This window comes from Parasteatoda tepidariorum, chromosome 2 (genome assembly GCF_982258835.1).
Source record: "Parasteatoda tepidariorum strain Cologne lab strain chromosome 2, Ptep-v5.0, whole genome shotgun sequence".
NCBI classification, from domain to species: domain Eukaryota; kingdom Metazoa; phylum Arthropoda; class Arachnida; order Araneae; family Theridiidae; genus Parasteatoda; species Parasteatoda tepidariorum.
Genome location: NC_141756.1, coordinates 43815072 through 43827410, shown reverse-complemented (window position 1 = coordinate 43827410; position 12339 = coordinate 43815072). Strand labels below are relative to the sequence as shown.

The 12339-nt window shown below is 27.5% G+C and overlaps 1 protein-coding gene across 3 annotated transcripts in view; it reads left to right on the top strand.

Annotated features, from left to right (window-relative positions):
- The first annotated feature begins 814 nt into the window (after window positions 1–814).
- LOC107438593 (neuroligin-4, X-linked-like) overlaps window positions 815–12339 on the top strand; it is a 194023-nt gene continuing 182498 nt past the window's right edge. For all 3 annotated transcript variants that reach the window (XM_071177467.2, XM_071177468.2, XM_043053860.3), the window contains exon 1: window positions 815–2054. In XM_071177467.2, coding sequence (XP_071033568.1) covers window positions 1613–2054 — 442 coding nt within the window. In that variant the 5' untranslated portion in view covers window positions 815–1612. The remainder of the gene's footprint in view (window positions 2055–12339) is intronic.

The following is a 12339-nucleotide window of genomic DNA, read 5'->3' as shown; positions in this document are numbered from 1 at the left end:
ATCTAATTTTGAGGAAAATACATAAGATTTTAAATCATTAGTCTATCCATTGTTATCGCCTTGCACAAAAACTCCTATAACTTCGTAAATAATTAAAGTACAAGAAAAAGGGAAATATTTTTAGATAGCTAAGAATACGGGAATTATAATTTTTAAATTAAATAAACTTCAAAAATATTGGAAAAATCGTGTTTTTGCACCATAAAGAATAAATTTTTAGAATAAAAATACTGTATTTTAATTATGGAGACCAAAGCTTTGATGTTATACAAAGAGAAAATCAAAAAATTATCTCCAAAACCAAAGCAAAGCAGACAAAAATGTTTACGCATATCATTTCCTTACTGAAAGCATTAATTGTTTACATAGGTTAGCGTTTATTGATAAATAACACTTCGGACACCTTATCTGTGGGTAACAGAAAACACAATTATGATTTGATTCGTAGCAAATTCTTTGTTTCGGAATAATCCGAATGCTTCCAATGTAAAACCTTTAAAACTAAAAAAATTATATTAAACTACTCAATTAGTTTTCTTTTTTTAATTTATGCTTCAAATTGCTCATGCTACTGAAGAAATAATCCATCAATTCGGTTTAACAATTTCATCTCTGCTTATGAAACTATCAATAAAATTCGTTGCATTAGCTGACAGCAAGATTAAAAGATTCATTACTGAAGGGCTTGTATCAAACTTAATATATTCAACAATAAATACCCTTGATAATCTAGTGAACGGATCAGTCACCATCTCTCATCCTTTTTTCAGCGCATGCGCTGCTCTTGATCAGCCTTTGCCGGCAGAGTGAGAGCGACACTGCTGCCTCTGAGAGTCCCCGCGGAAGTTCTGGAGCATCTCTCGCTCCTGCTGCTCTCTTTCAACCCGAGTTTATGTTTTATCTATCCTCCGAGGGTTCTCCCGTTAAGGAGTAAAAGTGCTTTTCCTGTGTACTGACCGTAAAACAGGTGAAAAAGCTCAGGGAAGGAAATTGGATAGCGTTGTTGTCCTGACGATCTGCAGATAATTGAATTTATTCTTCTCGTCTTCTATTAAAGAAGAAGAGCACCATATTAAAATGTATTGAGTGTTATCTGTAAAAAATTCATTCTTTTCGGTCTTTAAGGTAATATTTAAAAATATGGTTTCCTACTTATCAGAGTAAAAATGCTTATATCATTTTGATGATAATATCTTAGCAAAAGACTATAGTTGATTTGATATTTACATACTGATATCACTTAAAAATTTTATTTAAATAAAACCACAACCCATTTTACTTGTTTTGTACTTACATGTATCATGCTTTATGTTTAAATGTCAAAGGGAAAAAACTGATTTTATACCTTGTAACTTATAAATTATATTTAGATAGATTCAGTTAGAAAGATATGCGATGCATAAAGACAGTATCAAAACTATAATATTAGCACACACCTATATGTTTACTTGTAGATTTTTCTAATATAGACTATACTATAAGTAAAACTTATTAGGAAACTTTACAGAATAAGAATCTGAAATCTATTGTACTCTTGTTGAAAAAAGAATTAATAATGAATAAGATTAATTGAAAATTAATAACAAATGAATGGAATTCCAATTATTTAACGATGGATAGCGTAGATCTAAATATATTAATTTCATATATATTAATATTACTGACATTATTCCCTTCCCAATGTGCAAGTGAGCAAAGAAGATTAAGTTCCAGGGTAGTGACAACCAAGTACGGTGCCTTGAGAGGTTTTATCAATTCTTTAGCAAACAGACAATTGCAGCATGTCGAGGTTTTTCAAGGAATACCATATGCAAGTGCTCCCATTGGTTCTCTCCGATTTATGCCACCGGTTACACCTCCCCACTGGAGGGGTATAATGGACGCTGATAGCTTAGGACCAGTGTGCCCACAAAAACTTCCAGACATTAGCAATGAAACTTTAGCTTTAAGAAAAATGCCTCTAGGAAGATTTCAGTTTTTAAAAAGACTATTACCTTACTTGAAGAATCAGAGTGAGGATTGTTTATTTTTAAACATATATGCACCAGCGATTGGTAAGTTTAATTGCTTATTTTCTGTATGCTTACCGTGCTGTATCTATAGATGTTTTAGTAATTACTTTATTAATGTATTACTAAAGCTGTAATTAATAAGCAGCTATAGTTAGTAGTAATAGTTAATAGTTATCAGCTATAATTAATAAAAAATATTCATTTTTTATTAATTATAGCTCTCATTTATTTAAAGTATAAAAGTGAGTTAAAAAGTGATATCCCGTATCTTCTAAAAATAATTGTTTTCTTAAAAAATTATATTTTGCGAGAGTTAGGGCTGGAGATAATAGCCCAATTTTGGTGCATAAAAAGACACACATATGTGTAGTTTCTAGTGATCTTTGTAGTTTAAGCACGAAAATCTGTTTATCTCTTTTCTATGAAAAATGAGGATATCACTTTTTAACCACGAGACTTTCATAAATTTGATGTCTTTTACTTCGCATTTCCTTAAGGGATTATTTAGATATCTCAATTAAAACACTTGGATACTTATTTCGCAATTAAAATTTCAGTTAACATGCAAATTATTGCTGCACATTTAATTGACTTCAAAAAAACTTGTGGCATATTATTAATTTCATATTCCTAAAATTTTATAGATTTTGACAGTAAGCAGCAGTAAAAGTTCTATTAATTATTCTAGTAAGAGTATTTATAGTTTTTTTAAGCTGGATTAATTGAGACAGAGGGTTATGAAATGATTGTTTGAAGTTAAAATGTAATTTTAGCATATTCTTCCAAGTTCAAAGCAGAGGGTAAAATTAGAAAAAGTGAGAGCACAGTGAAAAATTAAAAATAGTCTTAGAATGAAGGCAAAAAGATAACTTTTTCCACTCTTCACAAATTCGATTTCAAATAAATAATCAAGCAAATAAATAAATAATAAAAAATAACAGTTTACCCTAGTCCTTAGGCTTTTTAATTACTCTCTTAGCTTTAATTCACAGATGTCCATTCTTAAAAGATTATTAATATTTTTTCTTTAATTGGAATTCATATTATGTCCGTCAGGTTTCGTTAACAGCTGCATGGAAGTTATGAATTTTTTCTCCTTTCGATCATGTATATCAGTGAGAAAATTGTTTCTAACAGAAATAATTTTGATTTGTTAAGTTCACAAATTGTTTCAGCTCTATTAAATATTTTAATATCTTCTGAGATTCTTAAAACTTCCTTAATTGTTTGCTTAAATAAGAATAATTTTGTGTTTAGCTATGTTTGAAAGGTTTGCAAAAAATGGTGAGATACAGGGAGTACTGAAAAAATATTTAGAAAACTCGGAAGCCATACGAAAAAGGCTTTCGAAACATCTTTTATTATTAAAATTCCCAATGTTTGACAGAAATGTGTGAAGTTTTAGGTTTAAATTACCAATTTGGTGACATATTAGATATTTATTGCAATTTATTGATAAAATTTAATAGAAAAAAGAAATAATATTCTTATTACTAGCTATTTTTGTTCCGTAAGTTTTTGTTTTTTAATAAAGCTTTTAAAAAATACAGTTTGAATCTGAATACTGTACCGTTTTAATATTGTATCTGAATATTGTTTTCGCTGAGTATATACAAGGCTTTCCATTTGATTATTTATACTTTTATAACTTATCGTTTTATCTAGTTTGCGAGCATTGTTTTAATGTTTCAGTTTAATTACTTAGTGTGACGCCATTTCGGAGACACATTAATATTTTATATTTGATTGTAATGGAATGCAGGCTAATGATTAACATTAAAATGGATGCTTTTGAGATTACAAAAAAGTAACACAGCTCAAAGATTTAAATTAGTTTAACCGTTATTTTCCATAAATAATAGTTCATAAATAAATTTGTATAGTTTCAAATACTACTTAAAAATTTTTTTCAGTTTTTTTCCTTGGTTAACCGTTTTTCACTGTAAATCCGGTTCAAATTACATATATATCTATATATATATATATATATATATATATATATATATATATATATATATATATATATATATATATATATATATATATATATATATATATATCTATATATATATATATATATATATATATATATATATATATATATATATATATATATCTATATATATATATATATATATATATCTATATATATATCTATATATATATCTATATATATATATATATATATATATATATATATCTATATATATATATATATATATATATATATATATATATATATATATATATATATATATATATATATATATATATATATATATATACAATATCTTTAAGGAAATATCTTTCTAGTCTCAAATAAATTTCTACAGCATTATTTTCGATTTTAAGTTTTGTTATAGAGTCAAAACTCCTTTTATATATTCAAGCAAGCAAACATCAATTTGAGAGAGAAAACAGATCTTTTTCGTCAACATTTTGTTGCGAGTAAAAGCTCTGCTTTATTAATAAAAAGAACCTGTCTATAAAAATATACATTTTCTTTCATAAAGTTTCATGAAATGTAACATTGTAGGTAATAATTTATTTTTAGTTATTATTGCTAGTTGTTTAATTATCATATGTCATAGTGCTATTATGCATAGATGCTATTATGCATGTAATGTTTTTATGTTTTTTGTGCAATATTAAAATTTGTTGCTAATTTTAAAATTAAACTTTATTGCAGTGTTTTTAAAATTATTTTGTCAAATGACATGTTTTAAACTATTTCATTTTTTAAACTATTTGTGTAACCGTAATATTTAAAGATTTAAAAGAACCAAGAAAAGAACACGTATCATTTTCGTCAAAGAAAAACATATTTTTTTTGAATTAGACAGCATGAAACCTAATAGCAACCACTGTAGCATCTATAAATGACTTTCTTGGCAAGCCTGTAATTACAAATGCTGAAAAATAATAAATGTTTTCATTTAGATTGCTAATTATTATGCTAAAGAAACTAAATCTTCAAGTTTAAGTATCGACAGGTACAGTAAATATAATAATCCATAAAATAGATTCTCCACATGAAACTTACACTATAAAGTGCTCTTTTAAATCAATTTTGTTGCATTCTATTAAGATAATTTTGCAATAATTTTAAATTGTGTCATAATTTCAAATCTGTTTATAATGTTACGTAAATATAATATGTTATAAATATATTGTTAATCATTATAGGTAATAATATTAACTATAAAAACAACTGTTAATTATTTTATCAAAGATGAGTTTGAGGATCAGACATATTTTTAGATTCTCATATCTTAAAAAATTGAATTGAATCTCATTTCTCGAAAAATTCAATTTCATAAAAAATGCAATTTCTTAAAAAATCCAATTCCTCACGAAATCGAACTCTTATAGGAACTAAAATTTTAGCTAGGGGAAAAGAAAAAGAAAATCTCTTGAAATTTTCTTCTTCAGTATAGATTTTGCTGATAATGACTGTATAATGCAAATCAAGTTTTTTCTTAATGATGTAAAATTGTATTATGAAATTTATTTTTGATAAAAAAATAAGTTTTCAAATTTATGTTTTTCAAATATGCGTTTTGATGGTTTAGGTAGCATCACCGGTATCACAGTTTGGGTAACTTTAGACCTTTGCTTAATCTTACGATATATTTTAGACCAGAAAATCTTTGAGCGAGCATTGAAACCTATTTGGCTATGTGGAAAACTTTTCTAAGTCAAACTAACCATATTTGCGTTGCATTGCATGAAGTAGATAATACCTTCATGGGTATCAAAGAGATATTTAGTTCTCCTTTTTATAAAAACTGAGGATATTTTTCAATGATTTATTTTTTAAAAAAAAATTTAGATATATTTTGGTGTTCGCATTGCTTTTGAGAAATAGAGCAATTATTGACGTAACACTCATATTTCCAAAAATAAAAGTTTTTCTTTAATCTAGTAATAGAATATTTAATCATATATTTGTTTCGTGTTTTCTTCTATTATGTACTAATTGCCTAATCTGTAAATATGAGACGATGTGCAAACAGTACATTCCGAAGCAGAAATATACAATTGATATTCAAATTCCATTTTCATATAATATTATTTTAAAAAATATGGTTTAATAAATTGAATTGAATCTATTTTCTTCCGGTAAGGAATGACATGGCATTTAAAGTCCGTGCACGTTGCACTTAAAGTCAATATGAAGAATAATATAAGTTTGTTAGTTAGAACACCTATAATGCGTAAAAACAAAGCTTCATGTGAACATTTTGAATAGCACTCCCAAAATGGTCAAATTGGAATCATTTTTCCTAATTTAAAATTCAGTTCCGTAAATAGGTAAGTAGCTTCTCTGGCTGTAAGCTAACCAAAACATAATGTTTAGAAATGTCAGAAATCAGAAAGTTTTTTAAGATGAGCATAATTCAACACGACAAAACATTATTGGACGTCATTAATTTGATGTTACAAAACCCATCATTAATGTCGAAAAATCATTTTAACATTGTTTCAAATATTTAAACCCTTTTGCTCATCATTTTGGACTAAACTCACCAAACACAATATTTTTATGTAATATATTTTCCATCAATTTACTTTCAATTTATAATCTTAGGAAGACGGAAGTTCAATGAGTGGGGGTGTACATTAGAAAGTCTTTATCTTAGAAAAAAATTTGATTTAGAAAGAAAGAGAAATTAAGAAGACTTCGAACGTGTAAACAATGAAAAATACAACAAGTAATAATAATGATAGTGGTAATAATAATAATCACCATTATTGAAATTCTTATGGGGAATAATTAGAATTAAAATCTTCAATAAAAAAATAATAATTAAAGAATCTGAAATCTTTATTTTTTCAACTGAGCTATATAAAATATAGTTTTTAGGAAATTTGAATTTTTAAATAATTTAATAATAACTTTTAAAAATAAATATATTTTTATTTGTATTAATTAAATGAAAGAAACGGGAGTGGTGTAATTTTCTTTTACCTTAAGTACTTCTTTAACACCTTGGAGAGTACTAAATTTTACAGCGTCTTATTAAATAAATTACCAAGATTTCTTTGTTGCACCACAACAGGAAAAAATTTCGTTAGCTGTAAAAATATGCTGGTAAAACACAAAGCCCATAAAAAAAATCCAGACGAAACACTATTAAAATTGAATAAGTGGACCATTAGCATCATTTAGGGAATTCCTTGAATGTTTCAACTGCAACCTTATTATCGTCTAAACAGCATATCCGAAAGATAAAAAAAATACTTTTTGCAAAAAACTGCAGTTCAGCAAATTAAAATTGAAGATAGAGAAGAAAAAAATAAGGCTTGCCAAAAATTCCCTTTTAAATAGTTAAAAAGTACGCGTGCTTGAATTAGTGTTTTTTTTTTTTTAATGTATAAACTATTTTCTTGTTTAAAAGCACTGCATTGCGAATTTCTCTGTGATAATTAATGAATAATTTTTAGAAAAATAGTCTAATTATGAAGTTATTTCGATCAATTGAAAGAATGAGACCTTTTTAATAAATAAAAAAGTTGGAGGAAATAATATACCTTTGATAAAAAATTTAAATTTCGTTAATCGATTTTTTATTGTAACAAACAAAATCAGAAAGCAAATATTTTTTTGAAAAGATGTATAAGCCGTAAAAAATAATTTTAAAGTTAGTATCTAATATTTTTCAAATTAAATGGAATACATTTTGGACTATTTATTTCTATTTTTTTAGTTTATAATAAATTAAAAAAAAAGCATCTGAAAGTTTTTCTATTATGTATTTAGATGCATTTAAATTTTTTTTTACCGATTTCATCAATGATTTTTGTTTTATCGTCAAACTGATGTTGAATTTTTAAAAAAACCTGCATAGACAATAAATACAGTATTTTGCAAAAACCAGTAGAACTGAAAAATTCGTTTTGCCTGCAATGTAAGCAAATACGGATTAAATTTAAATGAGTTGTGGATTATAATCATGTTTAATCTCTCACTTTACCACATATGATGATTTTTCATATTTGGTGATTCCGTATTTCTCATCAGCTGAATTTCTCTATTCGTTTCTCATTTATTTTTCACTAATTTATCATAAAATTGCTCTATATTTAACAAAATGTAAGTTTTGATAATCTGACAAAACTCTTTTATCCCTCATTTGTGATTATAATGCATTCATGGAGACTTTCAACAATTCTTGATCTGATGGCAAAACAATTTTCACCTTGTGACGGCGTGACACAATGATTAGTGGCATCACTAATCATACAGGTTTTCAATGATTGATTTCTATCAATTACAGATTTCACATACTCCTGCTAATTTTGTTGGGTTCCATAATCATTTATATTCTTCGATATGAGGCATTAAAAATTTAATTTATTTTACGAAACTTCTAAATTACTCATCTGTCCTTTTAGTGTATTCATGGAAAAATTCAACTCCCCCATGATCTAATTCTAATTTAAAAACCATTTGCACCTTGTGACGGGATTACTCAAGGATTAGGGTTATCACTAATCAGGCTGTTACCTGGGATCAATTCCCGCCCTTTTGACTAAATTCTCATATCCTTGTTATTTCAGTTGGATTCCATAACCAGATGTGTTTTTCGATTTACTAAGATAAAAAAACGTTATGCTCTAATTATTTGACGAAACTGCTTAATCACTCTCTTGTATTTTAGCGCATTCTTGCGATACACCAACAATCCGTTACCTGATTTCATAACCATTTACGCCTTATGACGCATAACTCTTTTACATTTATTGTATCATATAATCAGTTGTGCTATAAAATACACTTCATTAAAATAAATTCTTTTTACGGAATCTATGTATTCACAATAGTGAATGTAAAAATTATATCAATTTTACAAAATCTGGTCGATGCAAATTCAATATCAGGCTTGCATAGACCACAGTGCTGACGTGAAATATCTTCAGTGGTAGACGGATCATAGGTTAGAGTCCCATTGCCGTCAGGCTAACCGTGGGAGGTTCTCGTGGTCTTCCTCGCCATGTAACGTAAATGCGTTTTAATTCCATCAAAAAGTCCTCCACGAAGGCAAATTTCTCCCAATACTTGATCCATGAGTTCCCTTGTCTTCTAGATCGGGTTCAAAATTGCAAGGCTACGGAAGCATTAGTAGTCGTTAGCCCAAAAATTGGGTCGGCTGATCAACGACGGTTATAGAATAAATTAAAATTATAAAAAATGTTATCTTGGTTGGTTGGGCACTGGATAGCTAGGTTGGTAGGGCACTGGGCCCATGTTCAAGAGTTCAGGGGTTCGATCCCCACCGGCCACAGACTCCCTGTGCAGTAAATGGTGACTGATGCATGTTAAATATGTCGAGTCCTCCATGCTCCCATGAACAATCAATACCTCTGGGGATACAAATCAGAGAGTTTCATTGTCTTCTGGATTGGTTCAGAATTATAAGGCTACGGAGTTGAACATTAGTAATCGTAAAACAAAAATTGGGCTTGCTGTTCAACGACGGATAAAATGAAATAAAATGTTATCTATGTTTCTTGAGTCATTTCCTATGAAAAGGTTTAATCAATAACGAAGAAACCTTCACTCAGAAATGGTGAACGATAGAATTTCATTCTGAGTGATTTAATGATCGGATCTAGGCTTCAGTTTTCATGGTTTGCTAGGGTAACTTCAAATGTGCCAATTAATTAGTGCAGACGATATTTTAAGTCATGAAATCAGGCACTAACACGTATATTCTTTGAAGAAACATACCTTTTATTCGATTGGATTCAGATTTTTAATCTCCACCATTTTGCTGTCGTGTAATCACTATCTGGGAAATATGGTTATTTGGGTTTGGATAGGAGAGCTGTTGAAAGGCTTGGTCCCTTTAATGCGAATTTTGTTTCTTGCGTATTTCACCATATCTAGAGAAGATTTTAAGTGAATTGAAAAATTTTTGCTCTAAATTATAAAAATCATTTATTCCGATTCCTTTATTCCGTATATGATAAAATTAACTCCTAGTAAATATTTATCGTTTTTATAATTTTTTTAATGATAGTAAAAGAAATTTAATTGAGGGCATACAATTTTTTACATTCCTTTAAAGAATGTACAATTTTACAACGCAAAATACAAAATTTGAGCAAATTCGGTTGAATAGTTCTTGAAAAATCGAATTTCAAATATACGACTTTTTTAAAATTTGATTTCTTATTAAATTTTCGTCCAATTTCCCTCAAATTTTGTATTTTAACACATATAATTATAGTTCTTTAAATGCTGTTAAAAAAATATATACCTTATAATTCAAATGTTTTTCGATTGATATTAAATAAAATAATAAAAAATTATAAATATTTGTTAAAAGTTATTTTTTGCGTGGAATTATCTTCAGACAAATAAATTTTATTGTTCTGAGCAAAGACTTCTCAATTCACTTAAAAAATGCGAGATATGGTAAAACACGGAAAAAGTAACATTAACGGGTCCAAATTTTGGATTGCTCTTCAGACCAAACTTTGAGGATCATATTTCCTACATTTCTGCTACCCCCTACATTTTGAGGTTCAGAAATATGAATCCGTAGGGAAAAAAGGTACGCTTATTCTGAGAAAGTACGTTTTTGTATCTGATTTCGCAGCGTAAAATATCTTCATCACTAAGTAATCATCATATTTGAGATTACCTCCTTGAAATATAAAGATTGAGACTTAGAACTTGAAGATCCGATAATTAGTTTAAAAGTTATCTAAGGTGGTCCGTTTTGTTGTGCACTGCACAGTGTTTGCAATAATTCCATAGTAGTTAAATAATATTTTCTAAAAAAAGTTGTCTAAATGTTAGACAAAATATGATTAGTTATAATTTCCAACTCAAATTTCTGGCTACATGTGAAACATAAAATTTCAAGTCATTAATTTCTATTACTCTGTCTTGTGCCTTTAAATAATTTTAAAATAACTCATTTTCTTAGAAACGTAACCATTTTTTTGCACTTTTATAAACATTAAATTATATTATTCTATTTTTATTTCCATATACTTAAATAAAAACGTAAAAATATATTCAGCGAGAAATGTAACCCTTGCAATGATGATGATGATAGCAATCACGCAAGCCTGCTCTCTGTGATAATGAGTTTGTCCGCTGCCGAGAAATAACAATCAATATCGTAGCTGATTTTAAAGCAACTTTCGCCATCTTGGAAAATAAAGTTTGGCACGTGAATCTTGTTATCACTGATTATCTGTATTTTAAGTTTTCATATTTTGTAGCATTTTTTCCAACTGAGAAAGACAGGAAATGTAATTATTTCGAATGGAATCGGTACTGATTAGGCATTTAATTATAATTTTTCTTCTTATTTTCTGTAGAAATTCTTTAATAGACTTATCCATTAATTTAAGAAGCAGGATTTAAATAATTAAATGTTAGAAGAATTAAAGTCATTGAACATTATTGTTCTTCTTGCTTAGGTGTGTTTTTAATTTGCATTCTTTCAGACAGTTAGGCGTTGATTCAGAAAATTATTTCATTCATTTTCTTATCACGTAGGTAAAATTTTAAGCTATTGCTATACGTCTAAATGGCCGGTTTTTAATGTATATTCTATTTTTTAAAGGAACAAGCTTTTACAATTTCAAAATAGTCTTAGTTCTTAAGATTTTTCTGAAACAAATATAATAGGAAAGTTGAATCAAAAATTGAGAATGAAATATTTATCACTTGTAAGAAAATATTTAAACTTGTTTTTTGTAACTTCTGATATCTTTGTTATATTTTCTTACAAGTTTATATTATATATTTATCGCGTAGCTAACTTTAAATAAAATTGCATCGTATTCCCACTAAAAAATGAACAAATAATTTAAGGAAATGCATGCTTTCTTAACATATTTTTTCTTACCTTATGTTGAAAAATTTTTATCTATATTTAGGAACATTTTAATCTATATTACGGACACAAGAATAAAAATAGTACGGACACAAGAATAAAAACAATCATTTTTAAATAAAATCGAAAAGAAATATTCAACTTGCAATGACTTAAATTAACATCAGTGGCAAATAAGTATTAAGTTATGATCTAATTAAAGATAATTTAACAGTTACAGTGGTTTCTAGCATCGTGTAATTCCTTTTATAAACACGAAAATTTCGATTCACTATCAAAAACCTTTACATTTCTAAACGTCAAAAGAGAAATAATCTCTTAAAATGCTTAATAATATGGCAGCTTTGTTTTACTAAACAAAAAAAATATGCTTTTTATTAATATAAATATAATTTGCTTTCACTATCTTTGAGATCTAAAAAAAGGAATATTTTATTTTATGGATACTTGTTAGTCCCACACAA